We start from the raw sequence: 27,517 nt of genomic DNA, 5'->3' as shown, positions 1-27,517 counted from the left end.
CCCGGGCCCGGCCCCGCCGCTGCCGCCGCGCCCGGCCCCGCCGCGCCCGTTTATAACCGCTCCGGCGGCGGGAAGGGGCGGGGATGCTGCCGGGCCCGCCAATGGGCGGACAGCGGGCCCCGCGCCGGGGCGGCGGGCACGGCCGGCAGCGGGCTGGCACCGGGCTGGCACCGGGCTGGCAGCGAGTCGACATCGGGCTGGCAGCGGGCTGGCATCGGGCTGGCACCGGGCTGGCAGCGGGCTGGCAGCGAGTCGGCATCGGGCTGACATCGGACTGGCACTGGACTGGCATTAGGCTGGCATCGGGCTGGCACCGGGCTAGCATTAGGCTGGCACCGGGCTGGCACCGGGCTAGCACCGGGCTGGCATCGGACTGGCACTGGGCTGGCAGCGGGCTGGCAGCGAGTCGGCATCGGGCTGACATCGGACTGGCACTGGATTGGCATTAGGCTGGCATCGGGCTGGCACCGGGCTGGCATTAGGCTGGCACCGGGCTGGCACCGGGCTAGCACCGGGCTGGCATCGGACTGGCACTGGGCTGGCATTAGGCTGGCACTGGGCTGGCATTAGGCTGGCATCGGACTGGCACCGGGTTGGCATTAGGCTGTCAGGGGGCTAGCAGCGAGTCGGCATCGGACTGGCACTGGACTGGCATTGGGCTGGCAACGGGCTGGCAGCAAGTCGGCATCGGGCTGGCATCGGGCTGGCACCGGGCTAGCAGCAGGATGGCATCGGACTGGCACTGGGCTGGCATTAGGCTGGCATCGGGATGGCATCAGGCTGTCACTGGGCTGGCACCGGGCTGGCAGCGGGCTGGCATTAGACTGGCAGCGGACTGGCAGCAGGCTTACACCGGGCTAGCATTGACTGGCAGCGGGCTGGCACCCGCGCGGGCACAGCTCGGCTCGGGACAACAGGACACCGGCACGCCGAGGCGGGCTCGGCTCAGCTCGGCTCGGCTCGGCTCGACTCGGCTCGGCTCGGCTGGCGCGGCTGGGCTCGGAACATCGGGACACCGGGGTGGGCAAGGTTCAGCAGTGGCACGGCTCGGGACATTGTGCCACCGAGGTAGGTGCGATTCAGCTCAGCTCAGTTCAGCACCGCTGAGGATGTGATACCACCCTGGTAGGCACGGGCGAGCTCGGCATTGCTCGGCTCGGCTCAGCATGGCTCAGCTTGGCTCAGCACACTGGAACATCTGGACAGGCAAAAGTAGCTCAGTCTGGCACAGCTCAAGATGTCTGGCCACCAAGGTAGGCATGGCTCAGCTCAGCATGGCTTGGCACTTGCCACCGAGGTAGGTGTGATTCAGCTTGGCTCACTTTGTTTCAGCATGGCATGTAGTGCCAGCTTGGCTTGGCTCAGCTCAGAAGGGTTTGGGACGTGGTGCTACCTAGGGAGGCATGGTTCAGCTTGGCCCGGCTCAGCTCTGCTCCCTTCAGGACAGCTCAGGATGTGATGCCTAGGGAGGCACAGATCAGCTTGGCATTGCTCAGCTTGGCTTAATTCAGCATCGTGCCACCTAGATGGGCACAGCTAGGCTCAGCACGGCTTGGCTCAGCTTGGTTTGGCATGACTTGACATGTCATGCCACCTACGGCACAGCCCAGCTCGGCTGTGCCACCTGCATAGGCACAGGCCAGCCCAGTGTGGTTCAGCTCTGCTCAGCTCAACGTGGCTCAGCTCAGCTTGGCTCAGGAAGCAGCAGTGCTGCTTGGTGCGAGGGCAGGTCCCCTGCCCACTGCCAGAGCCAGAGCCAATGCCAGCAGCACCTTTGGGCCAGGGGCAGCACAGGGCACAGCCTCCCCCAGGGCAGCCCCTCTGTCTGTGTCTCTCTCAGGCTGCTGCCCCAGGACCTGCCAGGGGAGCACCATACGGGCACTGGGCTCAGTGAGGTGTGAATCCCATCCCAGCTAATGTCCCCTGGGCAATCCTGAAGCATTTCTCAGCTCCCTGCTGTTTGCCCATTGCCTGGAGCGGGCAGCACCCTCCCCTCTGGCTGCCCAGCTTGGCTCTGGGGCACAGCAAAGGAAATCAGCTCCTGCCTTGCCCTGGCGGGCTCAAGGGGAGCAGAGCCCTGCAGCACCAGGTGCCAGGGCCCTGCCACCCACATGAGTGCCAACAGGAGCTCCCTGCACAGGCCTGGCTGTGGGGACAAGGTCCTCTCCTTCCTTGGTTTATTACACAGCATAATTGCTGCCCCTGGGCTGGCTTTACCCGTGCCTGCTTGAATACCTCACCGAGACTCCATACATGGTGATCTTTGTGTGTCCCTGCCATGGCCCTGACCTTCGCTGCCCTCTGTGTGGAGGGCAAGAAGCACCAACGCTGGTCTGTGATGCCAGTGGGGTTGGGTGCTGCCTGCCAGGCTGCCCTGGGTGCTGGTCATCCCTGCCAGGCTGCCCTGGATGCTGGTCATCTCTGCCAGGCTGCCCTGGGTGCTGGTCATCCCTGCCAGGCTGCCCTGGGTGCTGGTCATCCCTGCCAGGCTGCCGTGGGTGCTGATCATCCCTGCCAGGCTGCCGTGGGTGCTGGTCATCTCTGCCAGGCTGCCCTGGGTGCTGGCTGCCCCTGCCAGTCCCTGTGAGCTCCGGGATGGTGGCAGCAGCAGCAGATGCCTGTGCTGTCCTTGGAATCAGCTGCTGTGGTGGTTTTGCCAGGGTGGTTTTGGCTGCGGTTGGTTTGCTGGGGTGGGTTTGCCAGGGTGGTTTTGCCAGGGTGGTTTTGCCAGGGTGGTTTTTCCGGGGTGGGTTTGCTGGGGTGGTTTTGCCAGGGTGGTTTTGCTGGGGTGGGTTTGCTGGGGTGTGGTGGGGGGCCCTGGCTGGGTCACAGCCCTGCTCTTCCAGGCAGAAGCACGCCGGGAATGCCGGCGGGGCAGAGCAGGGATGTTCCCTGCAGGGAGGCCAGGGGCTCTTTGGCAGGAACCTGCTCCCTTGTGGCACCAAGCTACTGAACTGGGTGAAAAACCATGGAAGCAGAGCCTCGGGGGGCTTGGGCTCTGAAGAGAACCCCGTTAAACTTCCCCTCCTCGTTGCATCACCGAGGGCTTGACAAATCCCTCTGCAGACAGGTTGTTTGGCAAAGCTGAGGGAGCGTCCCGCGCTGCACCAGCCCAGGCAGAGCTGTGGGGTGTGTGGGGTGCAGGAGCTGGGCTGAGGAGTGTCCCAGACACAGCCACAATGCAGAGTCCACACTGATGATGGTGTTCCACAAAGGGCAGATGTGCCCCTTCCCAAACTGCAGCTGACAGAGGAGACTTGGGAGGGATCTCATTGATAGTTACAAGTATCTCACTGGTGGGTGTCAGGAGGTTGGGGCAGCACTTGTTTCTGTTGTATCCAGTGCCAGGACAAGGGGTGATGGGATGAAGCTGGAGCACAAACAGTTCCACTGAAACACAAGGACAAACTGTGTCAGTGTTTGAGTGAGGGAGCCCTGGCCCAGGCTGCCCAGGGAGGGTGTGGAGGCTCCTTCCTTGGAGGGCTTCAGACCCCACCTGGACACGTTCCTGTGTGACCTGATCTAGGTGGGAGCTACTTCTGCAGGGGGGATGGGCTGGATGAGCTCTGGGGGTCCCTTCCAACTCCCACCACTCTGTAACTCTGTGATTCTCTGACTTCACACACCTCCCTGGGAGCTGGGCTGGGGGTCTGCTCATCCATCCCTTCCAGAGCTCCTCAGGCATGGGCTCAGCATGGTGGGACACCTCAAGATGGGCTGAGACAGCCATGGTGCTACTGGCCACAGGCAAGAGGTCTGGTGGGGTGGGGCTGGACCACCAGCACCCTTTGCTGGCCCTGGCCATTCATTGCCCAGCTTTCCCAGCTTCAACCCAGCTTGTGGCCGGGGTGACCTTGGTGCCCATAACCTTGAGCACGGCACCCAGCCGTGTCCATCCTCCCATTGCTGAGCAGAGGAGGGTTCCTCCCTCCCTCAGGCAATGCTGGCCCTGGCCCCATTACCTTTTGACCTACTTGAGCTCTTCCCTACCGGTTCTGCTAATTACAGCTCACCTTCTCAGGGGAAGTGGGGCTGCTTGGCAGCCACCCCTCACACCCTTCCTGGGGCAGCTCCCCCAGGTCCCCGTGGATACACACACACCACGTTTTCCCAGTGCTCCCCTTGCCCCAGGCTGTTCCTCCAGCCCTGTGGAGCCTCCCATGACTAACAGGTTTTGAGATAATTGTTCCACTCCCTAATCTCATCTGCAGAAGATTCATGACATTGTTTTCAAAGTGCCATGAGCCATTTCCAGGGGCTCTAAGCCCATGAGGGATGTGATTCATCCTCCCTGCTCCTGCAGGTACTTAATCTTCTCCAAAACAGCAAGTCCTTCTTCCAGGGCTATTATCTCCTTAGGAAATGCCACCCAGGTGAGCACCTGACAGGGCACTTTTGTCTCTGATGGAGACTTGTGCCAGTGCTTGCTTCCTGGCACAGGCCACAGGGAATAGTCCTTCCCTGGAAGCAGTTGCCTTGCATGAGGGGATCAGAGGTCTGAGACACCTTTGGATGTCACTTATGGGCTGAGCACCTACCATGGCCCCAAGGGAAAGGGAATACTGAAAATGTCCCCTGCAAACTAAAGCAGATGTGGCTCCTTCTCTCCTACATTGTGTCCTCAAAGAGCCCTTGGGATGGACGTGCCTCTGTCACTCTTCATGGTGAGACATGAGAGGCTGCAGCCCGTTGGTGTCTGGGGCCAGAGACAGTTCAGGGTTGACAAAGGCCATTGCACTGCCTGGAATTAACTCTCATTTTGACCCAAAGCATCTTGCAGAGGACAGTGATTAATTACCCTCAGCATCTCTAACATTTGTGTCCTACCACTGAACTTGTGCTGTTCTACTGGTCCTGGTTGGACTTTGCTGCTGGAGCAGGAGCTCTCTGTTATCTTGGCTTTCTCCTCTGGGGAGGGCAGATTTAGCTGTGATTTAGCTAAGCCAGGCTCAGCTCCAAGAAGCTGCACCCTTTCTTTCCTGCACCCAACACTAATACCCCTGTGATCCCACCCCAAGCATGGAAACCAAAGCCCAGCCTAGAGACAGTCCCCATGGCACAGCCAGGCTGAGCCAGGCTGCCCAGGGAGCCACCTGCACTCCTTGTGCTGGGATCTCCTCCTTCTCCCAGGACTTTGCTTCCAACTTGCTTTGTGCCACAGCCACAGAGAGTTTTGTGTGTGTGTGTGTGGATGTTCCTTATGTTCTGCTGATGTAAAACACAGGCAACATCATCCCACACGTCTGATGTTGCTGGGATCAGGCTTTTGATGCTCCATCTGTGGGGAGTTTCCCCAGCTGGATGGTGGGCACAGCACAGACCTCTGCCCAGGACCTCTGGGGACAACCAGGGCTCTGTCCAGGGCTGTGTTGCTGGCAGCACGGAGCATCCAGCCAAGTGCTGGCCCCACTGCCCCTTTGCAAAGCCCCTCATCTTTGGGACATTCCTCTGCCTTGTTCCTGTCAGGTTGTGGAGGATCCTGTGGTGTTTACAAAACACAGCTCTGCCCCCAGCCGCACTCACAGCTCCAGGAGAGCTTTCATCTGCTGGGAAGCCTCTCCTCAGTCTGACCTCATGTGCCACCATGCACACTTGCCCATGTGGCCTTGGCAACCCCTTTGCCAGCCAGGCTTTCCACAGCGTGGTTCTTCAAACGAGCTGTGTTGGGGCTGCAGGGACCTTTGCTGCTTCAGTGTGGCTGGGAAGCGTTGGTGACAGGCTCAAGTGCTCCCAGCTCTGCTGGTGTCAGGTGCTCTGCATCCCCCATCTCCTGGGGCATGTATGGTACCCATGCCAGGCTTGCTTTGCCAGCCCAGCATCACCTTCCCATCCACTGTCTCTCCCATGCTCACCACAGGGCCCTTACCTTGATATTAGGGTGATGGGGGACAGGGAAAAATGTGTCTCTCCCTCTTGTCCATGAGACAGATCCCAGGGGAAGCCCTGGGCCATGCTCCAGGTGCCATCCTGCCACCTCTGCCCCCAGGGGAGAAGGCAATAAGTCGTGGCAGCTGTGACCTGGTTCCTGTCGTGTGCTGCTGGGGAAGGTGACTGCAGAGTGGAGTGTGTTGTCAGCCTGGAGTTGCTCAAGAGGGTTGGGGCTGGGAGGTAAAGGAGGAGTCCTGCAGCTGAGACAGCAGGAGGAATTTGGAGGGGGCAGGGTGGGCAGATAGTGGTGGTGCTCCTGGAAGGTGGCCAGGGCTTACTGGTGCTTGCAAGAAGCGTTCTGGATGGCTCCAAGCTCTGACCAAAACCGAGGTTGTGCTCTCCCTGGTAAGGAAGGGTCCTTCTCACACAAGGTGGTGGGACTTGGTGGCAGTCTCGAGCCCTGGCCAGCAGGCGATGCCCCTCTGAGCTCGGGGACAGCAGCAGGGACGTGCCCGCGGTGACAGCAGGTCGCAGCCAGCCTCAGGAGCTGGCAGGAGAGAGGAGCCCGTGCCGGGACAGCGCTGTCGGGCTGGGATGGGGGAGGCGAGGGACCTTCCAGCACAGGCTCAGTGAAGGGTGGGAGGCGATGGCCACTGCCAAACTGTCACGGAAAAGACTAAATGAGACAGCGAATGTCTCCTGCTTGTCTCTGCTGCCAGGGGCCAGGGCCGAGTGCCGGAGAGACAGCCAAGGAAGGGCGGGAGTGGGGGGGGACAGGAGCCCGTCCCGGCAGCCCCGACGACGCGGCTGTCACCTCACCGGGGACATGAAAGCGGCGGGACGGCTTGTCCGGGGAAGGGGGGAGCGGGGCGCAGCCCCCGGGCTGCTGGGGAGGGGAGGGGAGCCCGTGTGCGAGCCTCCCGTGCCGTGTACGAGCCCGCTGTGCCGTCTGCGAGCCTCCTGTGCCGTGTACGAGCCTCCCGTGCCGTGTACGAGCGTCCCGTGCCGTCTGCGAGCCTCCTGTGCCGTCTGCGAGCCCGCCGTGCAGTGTACGAGCCCGCCGTGCCGTCTGCGAGCCCGTTGTGCCGTGTAGGAGCCTCCTGTGCCGTGTACGAGCGTCCCATGCCGTCTGCGAGCCCGCCGTGCCGTGTATGAGCGTCCCGAGCCGTCTGCGAGCCTCCTGTGCCGTCTGCGAGCCCGCCGTGCCGTGTATGAGCCTCCCGTGCCGTGTATGATCGTCCCGAGCCATCTGCGAGCCTCCCGTGCCGTCTGCGAGCCTCCCGTGCAGTTTAGGAGCCTCCCGTGCCGTGTGCGAGCGTCCCGAGCCGTGTATGAGCCTCCCGAGCCGTGTGCGAGCCTCCCGAGCCGTGTGCGAGCCTCCCGAGCCGTGTGCGAGCCTCCCGAGCCGTGTATGAGCGTCCCGAGCCGTGTGCGAGCCTCCCGAGCCGTGGGCGAGCGCCCCGAGCCGTGTGCGAGCGCCCCGAGCCGTGTATGAGCGCCCCGAGCGGTGTGCGAGCCCTTCGTGCCCCCTCGCGGCCGCGGCGCACGGACGGCCCGGGGCAGCCGGGCGCTATGGCCGTGCCGCACAGCATCCCCTCGCCCCCGCCGCCCCCTCCCGGGGCTGCAGCATCGCCCCTCGCCCCCGCGGGCATCCCGCCGCCGCCCCCTGTCCCTCTCCTTGCCCGGAGGGTTGGGGGGGGTGTTGGCACAAGGCCCCTGCGCAGCGGCCAAGCCAAGCGCTGGAGGCGCCGCTCAAGGGCAGCGTGTGGCCGGGGCCCCGGGGGCATCCTGCGAACTGCAGCGCGGCTGCCAAAAAAACCCCGATGGAAAAACCCCAGCCGCTGCTGAGGACACAGCCACCCCCAGCGCCCCCAAACCACGCGGGCAGGGGGCATTCCCCAGCTCCCTGCCTCGGTGTCCCCCAGCGATCCCTCAGGAGCAAACAGCTCTGGGGAGCTGGGCAGGTGCAGGGAAGAGGCTTTTCAAGCTCTCTCTCTCCTTCCTGCTGGGCCCCAGAGTCACCAGCATCTGTCATGACATCTTCATCCTCTCACTGGGGACCCAGGTCAGGCACCCAGCGAGGAGTGGAGCCAGACCACGTCTTGGGGCACCTAATGCTCTTGGCACGGCCCCTCACTGTCCCCAAAGCCACCTCACAAACTGGAACGAGCTGGCACTGCCCAGCTCCTCCGAGGCCCCTGCTGCATCCCTCCTGGCAGGAGAGGGCTGACCCTGGGCAGAGGGTGGCTGTGGAAGGAGCTGCCCTGCCCAGGGGAGTTTTTCTTCATTCCAGGGAAGCCGCAGAGACCTGCTGTGCGGGATGGGGCCGGAGGCTGTGCCGAGGTGGAGCTGCTGTGATGGATGTGACCCTGTTCCCAAATGCCTCTGCCACGGGTGACGGTGCCCAGCCCAACACCCAGCACCTGCAGGGAGCCTTGTGGCCAGGGGGGGTTGTAACCCATGCCCATGCTGGCATGAGCCACAGGGCCAGGCTGATACCACCCTCGCTGCATTTACGTTGTGTGGCAGCCTGGCTCTGTCAAGCATGGGGAGAGGGTTCCTGGCCAGGACCAGGCGTGCATGGGGCAATGTGGCTGCTGTGTCCTGGGCCAGCTCTGAATGGGAACAACCCTGCCTCAGGCACAGGTCTGGCTCTGGCTGAAATTCCCCAGCAGAGGTTTGTAAGGGAGAGGTGAGGTTTGAGATGAGGCTGCTCTGTGTTACTGCAGCGTGGCCTTGTGCTCAAGCTCCTGCCCTTGAGTGGGCAGCCTTGAGCTAGTGGCAGTCCTCACTCCTTGGGCAGGGGCCCCTGTCCCAGGACAGAGCAGAGCATGCTGTCCCTGCCAGGGACAATGGTGCCTGCAAGCCTCAGGGCTGGCTGCTGCAGGGCAAGAGCTGGCCCTGGGCAGAAGGGCTGGGGATGCAGCAGGAGGGCTGCTGGCTTGGCCCAAGAAGGGGTATCACATTGCCCTGGTCGCTCAGGATGCTGCAGGATGGGGACACCAGGCTCTCCAGGCAAGGCCAACCCTGGGACATACATGGCAGCACCCAGGTTTTGCTCAGGACCATGGCAGCAGCTTCTCCAGGGAAGCTGGAGGGAGCATCACCCCGTCCCAGGCATCAAGAGCCTTGAGCATCCCTGCTCAGCACACAGATTGATCCAGACACAGGGACACGAGCAGCGTGTCAGATCACTTTATTGCCACAGAGGCCACGGGGCCAGACCCAGTTGCCAGAGAGGGTCTGGGTCCAGCCCCTTGCCCTCTCTAATACTGTTAAGAAGATGAGCACCGAGCCCTCATGCCCACATATGGGCACTGAGCATCCTCCATCCCTGCCCCCACGGAGCAGCCCTGGGGCATCACTCCCACCCTGCTGCCTGCACCTCCAGGAGCCACAGGCTGAGGAAAAGCAAGGCAAAACGGAGAGGGTGCAGAGTGTGCCCGTCCTGGGGCTGCAGGAGCTGCCACCACATCCTGCCTGGGGGGCTGCCAGTGGCACAGAGCAGCACAAGCCCCCTCAGCCCCCTCACACCTCCATGCCAGGCACCCGCCCCAGGCCCAGCGCCTGCACCAGCTCGTCGCTGAGCCCACTCTTCAGCGTCCGTCTCACTGCAGGGAGAGGAGAGGAGAGGAGAAGAGAGTGGCAGGAGCAGCAGTGCTGGCTGCCAGGGACCCTCTGCACTGGGGCCAGCATGGACAGGGTGGCCCTGAGGCAGGGAGGGGTGCCAGTGGGTCTGGTCTTGAGGTGCCTCCTGCTGTGGTCTGGTGGGCTCAACATAAGAGCTCAGGGGTGGCCAGTGGGGAAGGAGGCAAGCAGGGCACACACACAGAGGGGGCAAAAGCATCTGGGGAGAGACAGGACAGGGCACGGGGGCAGGGATGGAACTTACAGGACTTCCTATTGCCACGGGACCTCCTGCGCTCCTTGTTGGCACAGGGCCGGGGGTTGGCGCTGTGAGTCACCGACTTCACCAGCTGGTCCATGATTTCATCCGAAGCATCATCTGGGGAGCTGGGAACATCCTCCTGGGCCGGAGAGCCCTGGGTCGGTGTGGCATGCCCCATCCCTGCACGGCGACAACGGGGACACTGGCATCAGCCGTGCCCAGCTGGCCTGGCATACCTTGGGCACCCCTGGCACCCCGCTCCTACCGCGGCTGGCGCGGCTGCGGCGGGCAGGGCCGTCTGTGGGGGAGGTGAGCACACTCCTCATGCTCTCGTGACCCGCTTCCATCTGCTCCTCGGGGCCGCTGGACACCAGGGCGGGCGCCGCCGCCGCCGCCTCGGCGATGCCGGAGAACTTCTCGGTCTGCGGCACGAGACGAGGAGGTGGGGTGGGTATGGAGGGAGGGGTATGGAGGGAGGGAGGGGTACGGGGAATGAGGGAGGGCAGGTGGAGAGGGTGGGTTGTCGCTCCCACACCTCGGTGATGAGCCTCCCGCGGGTCTTGCTGCGCTGGCGGTGAGCCGCCCGCCGGCTCTGCTGCTGCAGCACGCGCTCGCGGCACGTGCGGTACTCCAGCGCGAACTCCCGCAGCAGCCGGCACAGCGCCGTGGCCTTCACGTCCCGCGCCGCGCCCGCCGGGTACCCCAGGTACAGCAGGAAGGAGTGAAACCTGCAGGGCACGACAGGGGTTTGACAGGGTGCCCGGTGGCAGGGCCACGGGGGGCTCCCGGCGTGTCCCCGGCGCCACTCACCTGTTGAGGACGCGCCTGTGCACCACCTTCAGGACGAGGACGCGCTGGGTGCTGTCCTTGAGGAAGTCCGTCAGCTTGCTCTTCAGCACCGGCTTGGTCTCGTGCTTGGCGATCACCTTCAGGTTGTCCCAGGAGGCCCTGCACCTCCGCTCCAGCTGCACCAGGCTGTTGGCCAGCTCCTCGAAGTCCACCTGGAGGAGCGCAGTGTCAGGCGGGAGCGGGAGCTGCGGCGCGCCTCGGCCACGTGCCGCCCGCCTCGCCTCACCTTGGCCGAGCGGGTGATGGAAGCGATCTCCGAGTACAGGTCGGTGGTCTCTGGGAACTTCTCTACCACCATCTGGCAGAGGTGGTGGAGCAGGGACTGCCTGTGCACCGTGTCCTTCACTTCCGAGACCTTCTCCAGGTAGCCCAGCTCAAAGCCTCTGCTCTGAAATGCCAACGGACTCAGCGGGGCCTCTCCACCCCTCCTGCTGCAGGCAGCCAGGCTGCAGCCCTCCAAGCACCACTCAGCCTCAGGACCAGCCAGGCTGCAGCTCCCACCAGCACCACTCAGCCTCAGGACCAGCCAGGCTGCAGCTCCCACCAGCACCACTCAGCCTCAGGACCAGCCAGGCTGCAGCCCCCCCCAAGCACCACTCAGGCTCAGGACCAGCCAGGCTGCAGCTCCCACCAGCACCAGTCAGTCTGCAGCCCCCACCAGCACCACTCAGCTTCAGGACCAGCCAGGCTGCAGCCCCCCCCAAGCACCACTCAGCCTCAGGACCAGCCAGGCTGCAGCCCCCCAAGCACCACTCAGCCTCAGGACCAGCCAGACTGCAGCCCCCACCAGCACCACTCAGCCTCAGGATCAACCAGGCTGCAGCTCCCACCAGCACCAGTCAGCCTCAGGACCAGCCAGGCTGCAGCCCCTCAAGCACCACCCAGCCTCAGGACCAGCCAAGGCTGCAGCCCCTACCAGCACCACTCAGCCTCAGGACCAGCCAGATTGCAGCCCTCCAAGCACCACCCAGCTTCAGGACCAGCCAGGCTGCAGCTCCCACCAGCACCACTCAGCCTCAGGACAGGACTAGCCAGTCTGCAGCTGCCCCAAGCAACACCCAGCCTCAGGACCAGCCAGTCAGCAGACTCCCCCTGCACCACCCAGCCAGGATGTAGCCCCTCCAAGCACCACCCAGCCTCAGGACCATCCCTGGCTTCCCACAGTCCCTCCTGGGTGCCCAGCACACCACGGCTGGTCCTGTCCTCGCAGCACTTGAGACACATCCCTCTGCACCCTGCTCCTCACCTGGGAGCCATTCAAGAAGTTGCCCATGGCCAGCAGCGTGGCCAGGATGCACTTGAACGTGTGATTTCTGGCCAGCTGCTCCATGCCCACCTTCAGATCAAAGAGTGGCTCTGCGATCTCCTGGGTGAGGAGAGAGGTGGGTGAGACCCCTGGGCTGCTCTCTCCCTTGAGAGCTTCAGCATTTGCCTTTGCCCTTGAGGTGGACCTCATGGTCAGCCGAAGCCCACGCTTGCCTTGGGGACATGCAGCCCATCCCCAGGCAGGATTGGCACCTCCCATAGGCAAGGAACAAGCCTGACTCGGTGCTCAGCACCGCTGGGGCTGCCAGTGCTGGGGGGTGGGAGGCAGGGGAGGTGTGTGTGTGGCTCTGTACCTGCTCCAGGCTCTCGTAGTCCAGCTTGAAGGCCCAGAGCTGGAGCCTGGCTGTGAGGTCGCTGATGGAAGACAGGGCAAGCAGGAACTGCTCTGCAGAGCCCAAGGGCACGTCAGGGTTGGCCAGCTGGGCCTCCCGGATCTTCTGCTTCTCCTCCTCAGTCGGGACCATGGTCAGGATTTTCTAGAGCGTGCAAAAAGCGACGTATCAGCCCCCAGACGTGACACCGTGGGATGTGTCACCTCAGGGCTGGCAGCACAGGCATGCTCACCCCCTGGCCAGGGGAAATGACCCACGTGGGGAGCTTTGGAGGGGCCAAGCTCCCTTTGCTCACCTCAATCCCTTCCTTACTGACCGCAAACTCATCAAAGTTGAGCACGGCCGTCTTGATGATGTGCACGGGCGGCAGCACCGTGAGCCCGATGTTGATGGCGTTGCTCCTCTTGGGGTCCAGCACCACCACCACCTTCTTGCCATCGATGGCCTTCTGCAGAGAGGACAGGATGGATGGGGGCAGCCAGGCAAAGGGCTCGTGGGCATGGGGAGAGAAGCAGGGAGCTGGAGGTGAGCCAAGCCCGCGTGCTGCCCATCACCCCGAGCCTCTGGGCTGTGGGTACTCAGGGACACTGGATGCCTGGGGTCCCTGCAGGAACTAACAGCCTTCCTCCCACCCCCAAGTCCCCTTGGCTGATGGGTGCCAGCCTGCTGGTACCTTTGAAGTTGGCGCTTCCTTTGACCGTGACTCAAAGAGATGCTCCAGTTTGGTGGCGTTCACCTCGACGTTCTGCAGGGACGCCCACAGAGTGGCCTGGCCGAACCTGCCTGGCCCCACAGTGCCATCTGGCTGCTTCAGCTCCTTCCAGAAGAGCTTCACTGTCCTCTTCTTCTTGGCCTGGGAGGGGCCATCCGTTGCTGAGGGGCTTGGCAGCCCTGGGATGGCAGGAGGTGGAGGGGGAGGTGGTGGGCAACCAGGGATGGCAGGAGGTGGAGGAGGAGGTGGTGGGCAACCAGGGATGGCAGGAGGTGGAGGAGGAGGTGGTGGGCAACCAGGGATGGCAGGAGGTGGAGGAGGAGGTGGTGGGCAACCAGGGATGGCAGGAGGTGGAGGAGGAGGTGGTGGGCAACCAGGGATGGCAGGAGGTGGAGGGGGAACCATGAGAGCTCCAGTGTTCGTTGCTTCAATGCTCAGAGGATGGACGGAGCCATTGGCCATAGGCCCTGTGTCCAGGATGTCAAAGTCATCTTCTTCTCCCAGATCAGTGAAGTCCAAGTCCCTGATCTTCAGCTCCACAGGGCTGGCCTCCAGGCGCTCCCATGTCAGCTCCACGTCCTTCTTGACTGGCATCATCCCGGTGTTCTCCAGCTTCTGCGTGTGGCTCTCGGCGTCTGTGCTGGACATGGCACGTGCCAGCTTGGCATGGGCACTGGCCACTGGTCCATCTGGAGCCCTGCCATGGAGCCAGGAGCCCTTCTTCTCCTGGCTGCCACGTCCCCCAGTGTCCATCTCCACCTCATCCTGAACCAGGGTGGGTGATGGGATGTCAGGAAAGACCTTCTCCCTCCCCGGCTCCGAGGAGCCCTTGGCATAGAGCACGTCCAGCATGAACTTGGTGTCGGAGGAGATGGTGCTGCAGGAGTCAGTGGTGTCTGGACGGACGAGGTGAGACCCTGCAGGGAGAGGAGGAGGCTGGAGACTGGGGCAGCAGCTGCTTGGATGGGGCAGATGCTGCTTCCTGCATGGAGACTTGGGGTCCTGCTCCCCGGTGGGCTGTGCTTGGATGCTGGTGTTTGGAGCAGGATGCAGGGGGAGCACCTGGCTCCTTCTGGGTGTCAGAGGGATGGGCTGGGGGTAGAGGGGCTCCTAACACCCACCCCAGGGACCTCAAGGAGCCCAGAGCTGGGAACACACATGCCAGAAGCACCCACTTGTGCTGGGCGGCTCTGTGCCAGGCTCAGGGGTGCCACCGTCCCTGTCCCACGTGGGATGCTCCAGCGCCGCGTCGCTGAGGACATCGAGCCGTCCCTTGGCCATGGAAGAGATCTTCTCCTTCTGGGCTGCAGCCAGGTTCTCCAAGAAGCGAGCTCTGCGAGACAGGGCGGGCGTTGGCAGGGAGCGAGGCAGGGCTGGGGACAGGGGCCAAACCAGAGCACAGCACACTGCACAGCCAGCCCCATAGCACAGCCAGCCCCGTGCTGGGACACCTCGGGAGGGTTTGGGCTCCTCTGAGCCCTGCAGAGACACGGCTGATGCCACCATGGCCCCGGGGATGCCACAGCACTGGCCGGGCCCCAGCACCCGCTGCTCCCTGCAGCCCTTGGCCAAAAGCTGCAGCAGCCCAGGGCAGAGCTGGGCTGGGGCTGCAGCAGCCCAGGGGAGAGCTGGGCAGAGGCTGCAGCAGCCCAGGGCAGAGCTGGGCAGAGGCTGCAGCAGCCTGGGGAGAGCTGGGCAGAGGCTACAGCAGCCTGAGGGAGAGCTGGGCTGGGGCTGCAGCAGCCCAGGGAGAGCTGGGCAGAGGCTGCAGCAGACTGAAGGAGAGCTGGGCAGAGGCTGCAGCAGCCCAGGGCAGAGCTGGGCAGGGGCTGCAGCATCCCAGAGGAGAGCTGGGCAGAAGCTACAGCAGTCTGGGGCAGACGTGGGAAGGGGCTGCAACAACCTGGGGAGAGCTGGGCAGGGGCTGCAGCAGTCTAGGGCAGAGGTGGGAAGGGGGCTGCAGCAGCCTGGGGAGAGCTGGGCAGGGGCTGCAGCAGTCTGGGGCAGAGCTGGGCAGGGGCTGCAGCAGTCTAGGGGAGAGCTGGGCAGGGGCTGCAGCATCCCAGAGGAGAGCTGGGCAGGGGCTGCAGCAGCCCTTGGCAGATCTGGGCAGGGGCTGGTGGGACCCTCCTGTTCCTCAAGGCCTGATACCTGCAGCTGAGGAAGCGCATGCCTGGAGACACACGCATGCCTCTACTTACTCAAACCTCCTCAAAATGGGCTTGTCCCCATGCAAGGAGGGGGCATCCTCCCGCCTGAGGGAAAACAGGGGTCAGCCCCTGATGCCAGCAGCTCCCCACCCTGAGCTCATGCCTCCTGCAGCACCCACCTGGCAGCCCCCCCAGCGTGGGGCCCTCGCTCCTGCCCACACGCCCCACGGCATTGGGTGCTGGCAAGACAAGGCAGAGTCCTCCCAGCAGAGCCTCCCTGGGTTTGCCAGCAGGATGGTGATGCCAGCACCATGGCAGCCCTGGGGCAGGCTGTGCCACCCCAGCAATGCCACCTCACCCAAGAAGGGGGAGAACAGATGGGGCCATCACCCCACAGGGGATGCTGGTGATGGGGGCAGAGGCTGGGCTCAGAGGGATGAGGTGCTGAGGGCCGTGGGTTAGTGGTGGGCTGGGCAGGGTGAGGGCAGGGCTTGGGCTCCAGGAGCTTCGAGGGCTTTAATAACCCAAAGGATTCTGTGATGGGGAGAGGCAGGAGGGTGCAGGGGCACCAGGAGGGAGCACACACATGCAGAGCCCAGACACTTACCAGACAGGGGCAGTTTGGTGCAGCCTGCAAAAGGAAAGATAGAAAGAGTGGGCAGAGGAGAGGACAAGCGTGGGCAGACAGGAGCAGCGAAGAGGAGCTGGAGCAGAGCTGTGTGTGCCTGAAGGATGGCCTGGAGCCCCTGGCTGGACCCTCTCAGGTGCCCACTCCCTTGTCTCTCTTCTCTCCAGCCCCAGTTCCCCCCTGGGAGCTGCCCCACAGGGACCCCCCTGCACCCAGCCCCTCCTGGCTCCTTACTTATAGACGCTGCGCTCGCCCAGCGCCGGGGGCTGCTCCTTCTTGGCCAGGGGGGAGGCCAGGGCCAGCTGCACACTGGATGCACTGTTGTAGATGCTGCTGGGACAGGGTCTGGAAGAGGGGACAGGGGCTGAGAGCAGGTCCCACGGGGCTGCCCTCCACCCTGGCACCAGCGACAAGCTCAAGTGCTGCATCCCAGCGCCTTTGCCACCCCGGGAGCAGCCCCATCATTGGCCACCTCCAGCTGTGCTTACTCTGCTGGGCTGCTGGGTGTGGGAACAGCCACGGTGTCCTCGGTGGGGGGCTCCTTGGGGGTGCCAGGGGACCCCAGCAGTGGCTGGGTGTCGGGGCTGGGCTCTGGGCAGCCGCCCTGGGATCGCCACCCGCGCCGACCCTCGTCCGTCCGTCTCCGCTCCTTCCGTGCCCCCGAGGGCGGCTCTTCCACGTCATCCTCCAGCTTCAGAGCGCTCTGGGGAGGGGTTGGGGGGGTCCATGGAAGCGGGCACAGCCCCCTGCCACCCCACATGCCCTCCCCCTGCAACGGGGGCCCTGCTTTTACCTCGTAGAGCGTGAACTGCTGCTTCAAGTCGAGGTCGGTGCCCTTGTTGCCCAGGTACTGCTGCACCACCCGCTCCATGCCCTGCTGCTCCAGGCAGTCCGTCACGTCGTAGAACGTGTCCTGGTCCGGGAGGGCTGCCAGAGTCTGGGCAGGAGCAGAGGGATGCTGCTGGCACCAGGGGGGCCCCACAGCCAGCCCTGGCACTGTGGGGACACCCCAGCAGCCCCCACCTTATTGATCAGCGTCACGGCAAACACCAGCAGCTCCGTGTCGGCGCCGTTGCGTTGCTCCAGGATGGCCATCAGGTTGGACCAGGGGCACACACCTGAGCGCAGTGACACGTGAGGGTGACACAGGGGTCGTGGGGAGGGATGTCACCCCCCCAGCAGGGCCCTCAGGGGCCACACACACACCTCTCGCCTGGTCCACGGCGTTGACGGCGCGGATGAGGAGCAGCGCGTTGGGCTCCGTGTACTCCACGAACACCAGCAGCAGCTTCAGGGCCATCTTCACAACCAGGCGAAACTGGCAGAGGGGAGGGCAGCTGGGACCCATGCCCAGGGCTGTGAGGGGCTGTGCCCATGCCCAGAGCTGCCAGGGGGCTGTGCCCATGCCCAGGGCTGCTGAGTGGCTGTGCCTGTGCCCAGGGCTGCTGGGTGGCTGTGCCCATGCCAGGAGCTGCCACGGGCCTGTGCCCATGCCCAGGGCTGCTAAGTGGCTGTGCCCGTGCCCAGGGCTGCCAAGGGGCTGTGCCCATGCCCAGAGCTGCCAGGGGGCTGTGCCCATTCCAGGAGCTGCCAGGGGGCTGTGTCCATGCCCAGGGCTGCTGAGTGGCTGTGCCCATGCCCAGGGCTGCCAAGGGGCTGTGCCCATGCCCGGAGCTGCCAGGGGGTTTTGCCCATGCCCAGGGCTGCTGGGTGGCTGTGCCTATGCCCAGGGCTGGTGGCTTCACCATGGGGCCAGGCACCATCCCATAGATGTGATGCTGATGGCCAAGGGGCACCAGGAAGGGATCCAAAGCAGGACCCTCTCTTAGTCGAGCTCTGTGCCCAGGAGCACAGTCACATCAAGACAGGGAGCTCTGGGGACCCCGGGGGACTTCCAGATGGGTGGAAGCAGGAGCCAACACATCCAAAGGTACCAGAGCACTGAGCCTGAAGGCAGAGGGTGGGCTAAGTCCCCTGAGGGATGGTGCAGGTGGAAGGGAGGTTCAGGGAGGGGTGGGCACTGGAAGCCCCCTTGGGCAGCGGGACCTTACCGGGCTCCCCGACAGCGTGTACAGCCACTGCATGGTCTCGTTGTGGTTGATGACTCCCTGCATCCCATCCACAAACAGCATGATCTGGCTCAAGGCTGCGAGGCAGAGGGTGGGCAGGGTCATGGCACAGTGGGCAGGGGGCTTTCCCAGCCCTGCCATGCCAAGGGCAGGGTCTGGCAGCTGCCCACAAAGCAGCTCAGGCAAACTGACTGCCTTGCAATACCCCCTGGCCCTGGGGAGGAGAGATGTCCCCAGGGAGATGTCCCCAGGGAGGAGAGATGCCCCCTACCCAAATACCAACCCCTAAGGATGTAATTCTGGTAGTTCTGGTCAGCCTCTGCCCCCACTTTGATCAGGCATGTCAGCCCATCCAGGTTCACAAACTCTGGCACCAGGTCCTTGTCCTCCTGCAGGGCGAAGGGCGGGCGTCAGGGCAGCGAGGGGAGGCAGTGGAGGGTGGGTAGAGCCCCCTGTGCCCACCCTGTGCCCACACCACCACACCTGGAAGAGCTGCTTCAGGGAGAAGAGGGATCGCCGCAGCTCCGGGCCCTGGGAGTTGTAGAGCTTCTCTGGTGTGGGAGAGAGCTGGTGTGAGAGCCTGGCCCGTGGCCCCAGCCCAGCACACCCCGATGCCAGCGCTGGCCCTGGCTGTGGCACACGCAGGGTGGGAGCAGCTGCAGCTCCACAGCTGCTGATTTCAGCCCTGACACCTTCCCATTTCATTTTTTTAAGGCTTTTTTCTCTTCCTGCCCAGCAGTGACATAAATATCCCCTCTGGTTTCCTGTGCAGAACTGAAACAGGAACACAGGCTGAGCTACTTTTAGCTGTCTCTCCCCAGGCACAGCCCTGGCACGGTCCCCAGACCCCCAGCAGCCCCACAGCTCGGGAAGAGACTCGGGATGGGGATGGGAAGGATGGCAGTGTGATACCAGCTGCCCAGGGACAGAAGGACAGTCACTGGGCTGGAGACTGTGGTGCTTATGGAGATGGTGCCTGCAGGCAGGAGCTGGCACAGATCAGCCAGGGCAATGGGAAGCAGCCAAACTCCACTTAAACAACCAGGGAGACCAAAGCCATCGGGAGCCAGCGCTCGCTGCGTCCAAAGATGGAGTTATCTGAGCATCCTGAGTTCTCTGGGTCGGCTGTAGAGCTGTGACAAGCCAAAAGCAAGCTGGCCAAGGAGCCTGCCAGACAGGCCAACAAGGGCCTTGTCAAACACGAGGTCTCAGCAGCCTCTTCCACTCGCTTATCAGCTTGTCAGAGCAGCCCAGAGGGAAAGCAGAGCAGCCCAGGGCTCAGCCAGAGCCTGGGAACTGCCAGCAGAGAGCGTGGCCCCAACCTCATCCTTCCTGCCTGCATGGCTGGCTGATGCTCAGCTGCATGTCTCTGCTCAGAGCTTGTTTCCCCCCCTGCTATGGAGAAAAAACAGGCTTGAGACTCCCAGGTACCTGGCAGGACCCCGAGCAGCCTGAGCAAAGCAGCAGCAGTGCTTTCTTCTGCACCAGAGCTGTTTGTTCACAGTGTCCTGCAAAGCCCTACTTGGAGCTCACCAGAATGAGCCCGAAGATCTGCAGCAGGTGGTGAGCTCCCAGTCCAAGAGGCCAAAGTCCCACTCTCTGAGGATGGGGGGGCTGAACCCAGCCATCCCCACCGGCCTCTGGGGTGGGTTATGGGGCAGGAGCAGCCCAGGCTGTATGACTGCCTCTCTCCATCACAAAAAGCCTGGCCAAAAACTCACTGTGGAGACCAAACCCCTGCTGCTGGGCTGGGGAGAAGCTGTTTGACACACACAGGCTCTGAGGAGCAGCCCCAGCTCACCGATGATGGCGTGGACTCGGACGGAGAGCTGCGTGCGCAGGAGTAGGGTCGGTCGCCTCCCCTTCCTAGGGTGGGGGGAAACACCAGCTGAGCACCTGCAGCGGGACCACCACAGCCCACCAGCCCCTCACACACAGCCCCTGAGGCTCACATGTGTGGAGTCACCGTGTCCCATTCCCAAAGGGCTCAGGAACGCTGCGTGCCTCACCTGACCTCCTCATAGAAACCCTCCAGGTCATCCTTCTGCTCCAGGAGGGACAAGTCGAGGTCCAGGTAGTGTCCAGAGGGTGAGACCTGCAGTGTGCAGTCTTCCAGCTGGGGATGCAAACAGCCTGGCTGACTCCACCATGGCCCTCCCAGCTCCCAGGGGATGGAGCAGCCCCAGCTCACCCTCCCACCTCACCAAATCTGCCAGGAGCAGGGTGGCACATCCCACCCTGTCTCTGAGATGCCCTGGCACCTGGGAAAGCCCAGCCTGAGGCAAGGCTGGGGCACGTCCCCCAGGTACAGCATCCACCATAGAATCATAGAACGGGGAGGGTTGGAAGGGACCTTTACACATCATCCAGCCCAACCCCCTGCAGAAGCAGCTCCCACCTAGATCAGGTCACACAGGAACGTGTCCAGGTGGGGTTTGAAGCCCTCCAAGGAAGGAGCCTCCACACCCTCCCTGGGCAGCCTGGGCCAGGGCTCCCTCACTCAAACACTGACATAGTTTTCCCTTATCTTCCAATGGAACTGTTTGTGTTGCAGTTTCATCACCATGCACCCCAGACAGCAGGCACAGCCCCAGGAGCTGCTGCAGAGGCGGCACCCACAAAGCCCTTGAGCCACCCAGGGCTCAGCAGCACCCCACAGCACCCAGGCAGGTCCCCTGGCTGAGTTCCTGGCAGGACAGAGCAATTTGCCCTCAAGGTATGAGTAGAGGCAGGGGGAGGGCAGTATCTGCCTGGTTTTGCCAGCGTCCCTGCCACCCCCTGGGAACGTCCTGTTGCTGCTCAAGAGCCCATCCCTATGGCTGCACTGCAAGTGACGTTAAAGCCAGAGGGCAAAGAGAAAATGCCACGTGCATGAGAATGACAAATGGCCCTGACTAAGCCTGAGGATAACAGGCAATTTGGCAGGGCACTGTTGGACGCTGTTGCCATGCTCTTAGTGTCTCACTCCACCTCCCGTGGTTGCTGGCCACGCCAGCCAGTCATGGCAACACCAGTCAGCTATGGCAACATGCACCAAACACAGGCTGCTGGCACTGGGCAAGCGCTCCTGGCTGCCAGCTCTCTGTCTCTGACTCCAGGCAGGGTTCTCTTGCTGGGGAATGCTTTGATTCCTCTGCAGGTCCTGGCTCTGCTGGGTATCTGCATCTGCGTGGGCACAGCAGACCCCTCCTGCATCCTTTGGGACACCACTGCAATCCTCCTGGGCACTCAAACAGAGCACAGAGAGCTCCAGCACAACAGCTTTGCCTTCTCTGGGCTGCCAGAGTCCCTGTCAAGCCAGAGTTAACATCCCCAGCTCCATCCTGGGGGGGTGACACGTCCCAGCTGGTGAGGGAGGCTGAGCCCCTGGGACCCGACCCGGCGTGTTTCCCGTGTGAGTTTGGCAGCTCTCCCAACGAGGGATGCTCCAAGCACTGGGCCTGGATTGGTCCCTGGGCCACTCACAGCCCCGGGGGATGGAGAGAGGCGGCCCCAGGCTGAGGCTGCCCTGCCAAAAGCCCAAACCCTGGGGCGGCACTTCGCTGCCTCCCAGCGAGCACCGCCTGCCCCTGGGCCAGGGTCACTGCAGGCAGGATCTGAGCTGGGACCTCGGGGCTGTGCTGCTGGGGACAACGGCACACTGAGGTCAGGGAGGGCTCCTGGTGCAGGGCAGCTGTGATCCATCCACCTCCTGCCTCTAAAACTGTCTTCAAACGAGCTGGGCTACAAGGGTCATGGGGACTTGCAGGCAAAGCAGAGCTCGGGGAGGAAAGCATCCCACGCTCACAGCTCCAGCCCAGGGCTCCTGGGAGCCCCAGCCACCCCACAGCAGCACCAGTGGCCTTCATCCTCCTCCTGGGGAGGTTTGGGGGGTCTTGCTGAGGACAGGATGTTGGTGCCAGTCTTGGTGGGGACAGGGACCCCATGGCCTGGAAAGGGTTTTCTTTACCCAGCCACCACCTACCCTGGTACATCAAACCTGAGACATGGGGAAGGTTTGGATCTGCCTGATCCTACCAACAGCCAGCAGCTGTGGCCAGCTTTGAGGGGCAGCAAGGACACATGTGCCAGGCAAGTGAGTCCCCAGGGACAGCCACTGCCCTCCCCAGCCACGGGGATGGAGACATCCTGCACCCACAGCTGAGCTCACATCATCCACCACGGCATCACATCTTCCTGCTCACCCCTATCACAACATCCCCACGCAGGAGGATGCTGCAGGGCTGGGCAGGGAATATCCTCTTTATCTGCCAGCAGAGGAAACACTTTCTCCCCATCTCTAACACTTTCTTTGTGTGGCAACCACAATTTCTTCCAGGAAGGCTATGGGGAAACTACAGAAAAAGAACCCCAAACATGATTTGCTCGAGCTGGGGCAGAGCTGGAGGCAGCAGTTTAACAGAAGGTGGGTCAGAAATGCCTGGCACCTCCTGGCATCACACGTCTCTGCTCACCAGGGCACACAGGGACTGATGGTTTACAGAGCTGTGCTGCAGAAGTGAGCTCAGCTGGTAAACAAGTGTGCCCAGCACCAGTCAGTTTTGGGGCTAAGGGGGGCTGCTGCCAGAGAGTTTGGTCCCTGGCTCCTGCCTGCTCCTGCTGATGGATGGCAGCAAGTGGATGGGAGTGCTGCCACTGCTTTATCATGGGGGAGGAAACTGTCTCCAGGCCAGGAGGGATCTCTGGAGGTCACCCAGAGCTGGCCCAGAGCTGCACATGTCTCTGGAAGGAGGGCTTGTTGCTCATTAACAGATCCCCTGTTTCTCATCAGCAGTGAGAGGACCCTGGTCCTGGCAAGCAGCTGGTGTCCTGGCACAGCCATGGCACAAATGCCTGGCAGCAAGCTCCTGTCCCAGGACTGTGCCAAGAGCTGGGGAGCACCAGAGGCTGCTGGGCACCCAAGCTTGGCTTTAAGCACCCTGCAAGATGCAGAGTTTCAAGGTGGGTAAGTGGGGGGCCTGGCAGCAATGCTGACAACCCTGTCTCACTGCTTGCACGCCTGCCAGAGGTTAAGTGGGGCAAAGGCCCTTGGTGGAGGCCTCCTTGTGCTGGTCAGTAAACAGGGGACAGGGCTTGTGCATTGCACGTTGTGCACCAAGGCTCTCGCAAGCCCAGGAGCTCGTGGCACTGTGGCTGGGGAGCTGTTTGCTCATCCCCAGGTTTCCCAGGGGAGGAAAAGGAAAGCAAAGCTGCAATCTGTTGGGTTTTGCAATTGTTTGGAAAAATCCCTAGATTCAGAGATGAGATAGTGCCGGGGGCAAGAGAGCACAGCAGCCTTTGGGGACTGAAGGGACAGGCAACAACATCTGCCCTGCCAAAACCTGCCTGTGCAGGTTCAGAACCTCGCCCTGAGCCAGCACGAGCATCACCCAAGGGTACTAGAAAAATGCTGGAAAGCAGGAGAAGATAAGTATCAGCCTGGAGCTGAACAATGCAGCAGCAGCAAACAAAGCAGCGAGGTATTTCCAAGCACAAACACACTTTCCGGAGCGCATGAAAAAGCCATCAGAGACGGGTCACACTGGGAGAGGAAGCACAGAGTGTCACAGGCCAGGCCAGGCTGCTGGAGGCAGGAACCTCCTGATCATCATCTCCAGGCTGCTCCCAGCTCGGGGAGCAGTTTTGCTGTGCTTAGGGAAGGCAGAACCCAGCTGGATGCCCCTAGCAGCTCATCCCCTGGGTGCCTGTAAGTTCAATCCTCCTCCTCCTTTGACATGGGGACACTCAGCCCAGCTCCAACCCGGTTGTTGCATCGTCTTCCCGGTGCTCTGCAGCTCTGGGCAGGTTGCCCAGCAGGACAAGCCTGGCACTGGGCATCCCCAGCTGAATTCTTTCACAGCCAGTTCCTTGGGAAAAATCTGACTGTTCATTTACTAATTTTAGGGTGGCGAGTCATGGAGCTCAGGCTACCTGGCACAGAGGGCACCAGGGGAGGTCATGCCAGGGTAATGACGTCTGCGTGGCTCTGGAATGCCAGCTCCCAATTTGGACTGAACCAGGTGGTTCAGGGGACTGATCTTGCTCCTCCTGTTGCAAGAGTCTCTCCCACAAAGACATCAGCTCCTGCAAACCCAAACCTGCATCGCAGCTTGTCAGGCTGCAACATACCACAGCCCTTGCTGCCTCAGAGAGCTCTGTGTAATAACAGCAGCCTGGTTTAGAGCCCATCTATAGATATACAGATTGCTGTATAACACAGGAATCTGGTTTATAAGCCCAGAGCAGAAACCAAGCCACATACCTCTGATTTCAGCAAGGGTCATGGGGTGATGTAGGAAAACTACAGGAACCCCCCCCCTCCCCCAATCCAGAACATGGGTTCAGCAAAGAACAGAGCCTGACATTCCAGGACCAACGGCAGAGAACAGAGCCTGACATTCCAGGACCAACGGCAGAGAACAGAGCCTGACATTCCAGGACCAACATTTCTCTAGCAGTGCAAGACCCCACTGCAGCACTTCAGCCCTCTGGAACTCTGCATCCTCCCTGTGTCACCAGGGCAGCACCCCGGGCTGCCTTCCCCTTGCAGCCAGCTCCTGCCTGGGGAGGAGAGCACATGTCTGAAATCTGAGTTTGCTCCATTCGTCATGTCTCAGGGCTGTTTGTTCCCAAACAAACTCCATTTAGTCACCGCCTAAAAATCCCCTGACGGCGATGACACGGGATGCTGCAGCTTTGCTCCAAGAAAAATTAAGAGGAGGGAAAAAGGGAGGGTGTATTTTGTGCAGGCAGAGGTCTCAGTGATCCCCTCTCCCCTGGCAGCCCAGTAAGCTCGGTACCAAGCACCCAGAGCCCGTTTCCCCCTCTGCTGCGCTCACGGCTGCTGTCTGGCTGCAGGCAGGGCACATTGCCCCTGCCTGCCGGGGACCCTGCTTTCCCTGCCCACACTGCTGCGGTGCTGCAGGACACAGATAGATGCTCAGACTTTGCCAAAACTCCGCCGGGTCCCGCGTTCATAAGGAGGAAAACAAGCCTGTCCCCATCCTGTAGAAGATGCTCTGAAAGCATCGTGCCAACACGGAAGATACTCAGGAGGGAGGGTGCTCCGTCGCCTCCGCTCCCCAGCCCCTCTGTCTCAGCCTGGGTCAGGCACTCCAGCAGGACACAGCGCTTCGCTTCAGCCTCAGCCTCCTGCCTTCCTCCTGGCCGGAGGAAATTGCTCAGCACGGATTTCCGCGCCGCTCTCCAGCGGCAAATCTGCCGCCGAACCGGAGGGGCGAGGGGCTGGTGGTGGCCCCCCGGCCCCATCCACAGCTCCCCAAGGTCCGGGTGCTGCAGCCAAGCGGGGACAGCGGCCAGGCTCCCGGTGTCAGGAGCCGGTGTGTTCCCGTCGAGGCTCAGCTCCGCTCCCGGCGGCTGGCGGGGAAGGGGACGGTGGGATGGAAGCACGGTGCCTGGCTCAGCCCCGACTACACGGGGACGGCCGCCTGCCCTCGCCCTGCTTCCCCTGCCCGGGTTCCCGCCTGCTCTGAGCAAACACATCCTCTTCCTCTCCGCAGACTCATCCGGGGCCGGCCGAGAGCTAGCATCCCCCGCAGGGGCTCACCGTGACTCAGCCCGGGCTCCGGCGGGGCCGCACCGCGCCGTCCCTCGCGTCCCCGCTCCTTCCCCCCGCCCGCAGCCGTCCCGGCCCGCTCCCGCTTCCCCCTCACCGGCAGCGGGGCCTCGAGGAGCCGGTGCACGGCGGGCAGCTGAGCTCCCAGGGCCAGCGCCTCGTCCACGGCGTACACCGGAGCTCGCCGCGGCTCCGGGAAGCTGCCGCAGCCGAACGGGTCCGCGTCCTCCAGGTACTGCACCCGGCACGGCACCGCCGCCTCCGCCATGGCAGCGCGCCGCCGCTCCGCTCCGTGCCGTGCCGTGCCGTGCCGCTGCCGGGCGGGACGGACCCTCCCCGCGGCCCGGCCCCGGCCGTCCCGTCCCCTCCCCTCGGCCCGGCCCCGGCGCGCCCTCCCGTGGGCTCCGCGGGAGCTGCCCGCCCGCAGCTGCGTCCCGCCCCGCCGGGATGCTCCGGAGCCAGGGATGCTCTGGACCCCGGAGGGCTCCGGGCTGTCGCGGCTGAAATGAATCACAAGGATGCAACTAACTCCCCTCTCCTGGGCACGGGGGAAGCGGCGGGAGGGTGGCAGGGCACAGCGGTACGGTCCCGGCAGCGGGGCAGCCTCCCAGGCTAACGAGGTGCTAAGGAGGATGTTGTGTGTTCAAGGTGTTGGTGCTAACGAGGGCATGCAGGTGGATCATTTAGCGTTCATCAGCGCGGCTGTGGTGGGCTTGGAGCACACAAAGGGAGGCTCCGGAGATGCTGAGGGGCTGGAACCTGTGTGTGAGGAGGAAAGGCTGCAGCCCTGGGGCTGTTGAGCCTGGGGCAGAGCAGCGGCGGGTCGGTCCCTGCTCGAAGCCCCCGGGTGGGCGGTCGCTGGGGGCGGGGCCGGACCCGGTTGAAGCCCGCGGCGGCTGCCCCGTGCGGGTGCGCGGCGCGGGGCGGACCCGAGTGAAAGCCGCCGGGGTTGGGGCCGCCCCCGGCTTTGGGCTGGAGCCCGGCAGCGGTTGAGGCCGGGCCGGGGACTGGGGAGGCCCCGAGAGGTGCCGGGGGAAAGGCTTTGGTGCTGAAGTGAGGGAGCCCTGGCACAGGCTGCCCAGGGAGGGTGTGGAGGCTCCTGCTCGGGAGGTTTCCAACCCCAGCTGGACACGTTCCCGTGCCCCCGAGCGAGGGGAACCTGCTTGAGCAGGGGCTGGGGCTGGGTGAGTTCTGCAGGGCCCTGCCAGCCCCCAGCATTCGGGAATCTGTGATCCTATGAAAGTTGAGACCCCCGGGGGGCTGCACCAGGGATGGGTGGCACTGCAGACATGGGAAGGTCCCATCACTCCTGGACTCAGCAAGGCAAAGCTTTCACAAGGGCAACTTCTGACTGATGTCCTGGGCAGTGACAGATGTGATGGAGTTCTGGGCAGGGACCCTTCCCCTCGCTGCTGGCTCCACGCCGGGCTCCCAGGAGGAGCAGAGCATGAGCGGGCTGAGGGGGAGCTCAGCCAAGCAGCAGCACAGGCCGGGCCCAAGAGGCCGGGGAGGCAAAGCAAAGTGGATATTCAGTGACACCTTCAGCACTGTAATAGGGGAGCAGGAGGCATGTGCTGTGCCTCCGCAGCCCTGGCGAGCCCGTGTCTGCGCTGCCTGTCCCGGCTGAGCTGCCTGGCAGTGGGTGGCAGCAGCACGCTGCTTTCCACGCTAGTTTTCTTCCGCTCGCTGCACATTGGTGCCGGGTCAGGGAGACGGCAAGAGGCGACGTGTCAAGGCTCCCGAGAATGTGTCCTGCAGCTCATTTCCCCCTGGCCCTCCAGGCTCTGCCTGGTACTTGGCGTCCAAGGGTGTCCATGCCAGAGGCGCTACCAGCCAGAGGGCTCTGCCCAGCCAAGGTGTCCTTCTGTCGTGGCTCTGAGGACACAGGGACACAGCTCAGAGTCGGCTCTCCATGAAATACTCTGCTATTCCCTTGCCAACTGGGATCCCGGCTCCCTGAGCATCCCTCACAGCCTGCCCGGGACACAGGGCCCTGCATCTGGGAGCCACACGGGTGGGACGTGGGAGACAGGGAACATCCTGGAGCCGGGGGGCTGTCCCAGTGGGATGTGGGGGCTGGGGAGGTGAGTGGGACCCAGAAAGTTGGAGTGCTCCCAGGCTGGTGCTCAGGAAGCAGCT

General features: G+C 63.2%; 1 protein-coding gene across 2 annotated transcripts; it reads right to left on the bottom strand.

Annotated features, from left to right (window-relative positions):
* Positions 1-9,049: 9,049 nt before the first annotated feature.
* On the bottom strand, positions 9,050-25,697 carry FHOD1 (formin homology 2 domain containing 1). 2 transcript variants are annotated; one of them, XM_062007554.1, is made up of 22 exons: positions 25,476-25,697; positions 19,833-19,939; positions 19,625-19,689; positions 18,307-18,374; positions 18,107-18,212; positions 17,806-17,900; positions 16,961-17,072; positions 16,778-16,872; positions 16,548-16,691; positions 16,243-16,457; positions 15,989-16,099; positions 14,152-14,309; positions 12,938-13,893; positions 12,560-12,712; positions 12,226-12,408; positions 11,853-11,972; positions 10,833-10,994; positions 10,568-10,758; positions 10,293-10,485; positions 10,023-10,179; positions 9,761-9,937; positions 9,050-9,479 (listed from the first exon to the last, which is right to left on the bottom strand). In XM_062007554.1, the coding sequence occupies exons 1-22, from the start codon at positions 25,644-25,646 to the stop codon at positions 9,397-9,399; spliced, it is 3,822 nt and encodes a 1,273-aa protein (XP_061863538.1). In that variant the 5' UTR covers positions 25,647-25,697; the 3' UTR covers positions 9,050-9,396. The 2 variants fall into 2 exon arrangements, with proteins under 2 accessions (XP_061863538.1, XP_061863540.1); XM_062007556.1 differs by lacking the exons at positions 19,625-19,689; positions 19,833-19,939 and having other exon boundaries at positions 25,476-25,530.
* Positions 25,698-27,517: the final 1,820 nt, after the last annotated feature.

Source organism: Colius striatus, chromosome 14 (assembly GCF_028858725.1).
Source record: "Colius striatus isolate bColStr4 chromosome 14, bColStr4.1.hap1, whole genome shotgun sequence".
Classification (NCBI taxonomy): Eukaryota; Metazoa; Chordata; class Aves; order Coliiformes; family Coliidae; genus Colius; species Colius striatus.
This window is presented reverse-complemented; position numbering and strand designations above follow the sequence as displayed.

Bases quoted from the DNA above. Each gene is read 5' to 3' on its own strand.
- FHOD1 (XM_062007554.1), bottom strand. From the start codon at position 25,646: ATGGCGGAGGCGGCGGTGCCGTGCCGGGTGCAGTACCTGGAGGACGCG. The intron at 18,213-18,306 runs GTGTGGTGGTGT...TTCGCCCTGCAG, and splicing joins CCCTGAAGCAGCTCTTCCAG to GAGGACAAGGACCTGGTGCC. The intron at 10,180-10,292 runs GTGTGGGAGCGA...CTCGTGCCGCAG, and splicing joins GCGGGAGGCTCATCACCGAG to ACCGAGAAGTTCTCCGGCAT.